Source organism: Fulmarus glacialis, unplaced genomic scaffold (genome assembly GCF_000690835.1).
Source record: "Fulmarus glacialis isolate BGI_N327 unplaced genomic scaffold, ASM69083v1 scaffold28768, whole genome shotgun sequence".
Classification (NCBI taxonomy): domain Eukaryota; kingdom Metazoa; phylum Chordata; class Aves; order Procellariiformes; family Procellariidae; genus Fulmarus; species Fulmarus glacialis.
In genome coordinates this window covers 1-566 of record NW_009227010.1, presented here as the reverse complement: position 1 = coordinate 566, position 566 = coordinate 1, and the positions used below count along the sequence as shown (strand labels likewise).

General features: G+C 66.1%; 1 protein-coding gene across 1 annotated transcript in view; it reads left to right on the top strand.

The window, feature by feature from the left end:
• The window catches only part of MAF1 (MAF1 homolog (S. cerevisiae)), a 5,602-nt gene extending 5,098 nt beyond the window's left edge, over window positions 1-504 (top strand). Inside the window, 3 exon segments of the mRNA XM_009583005.1 lie at window positions 75-171; window positions 173-198; window positions 483-504. Of these exon segments, the coding sequence (XP_009581300.1) occupies window positions 75-171; window positions 173-198; window positions 483-504 (145 nt within the window).
• Window positions 505-566: the final 62 nt, after the last annotated feature.

Below are 566 nucleotides of genomic sequence, written 5' to 3'. Positions count from 1 at the left end.
ATCCCCCCTCCAGCCACACCGTCGCAGAGGGGCGCCGGCTGGGCGCTGACGTTGCGCTGCCCTTTTTCCTCCAGTGGGTACGCATACACGCGCTCGGAAGCTGGCAATGAGCTGGACATGGATCTTGGTGAAGAGGACGTGGAGGAGAACAGTGATGCCGACGACACCGAAAGAAAGCGGCAGCATCGAGGAGGACAGGTGTGTGAGCTCGGCGCTCTGGCTTGGCCCAGCATGCCGGCCGCGGGCTCCCGCTCCGAGGGGAGAGGGGCTCCGGGGCCCGTGGGTATGGGGCTGCTGGGCCTGAAGTTTCTGCTCGGCTGCTTCGGGAGCGTGGCTCAGAGCTCGGCAGGGCCGGGCTGCTCTCGCATGGAGCAGCGATGCTGCTGCCCCTGTGCCCCCCGCTCCTGCCCTGTGCCCCCTGCTCTGCCTCCTCCTGCCTCAGCACGGCCGCAGAACAGTAACGCCCATGTGCTTGCTTACAGGTTGCAAGTTATTTGCATGTGAGTTTCCAGAACCGCCCCGAGGCGCCTGGCAGCCCTGCCGAAACTCCCTTCTGCCCTCGTCCC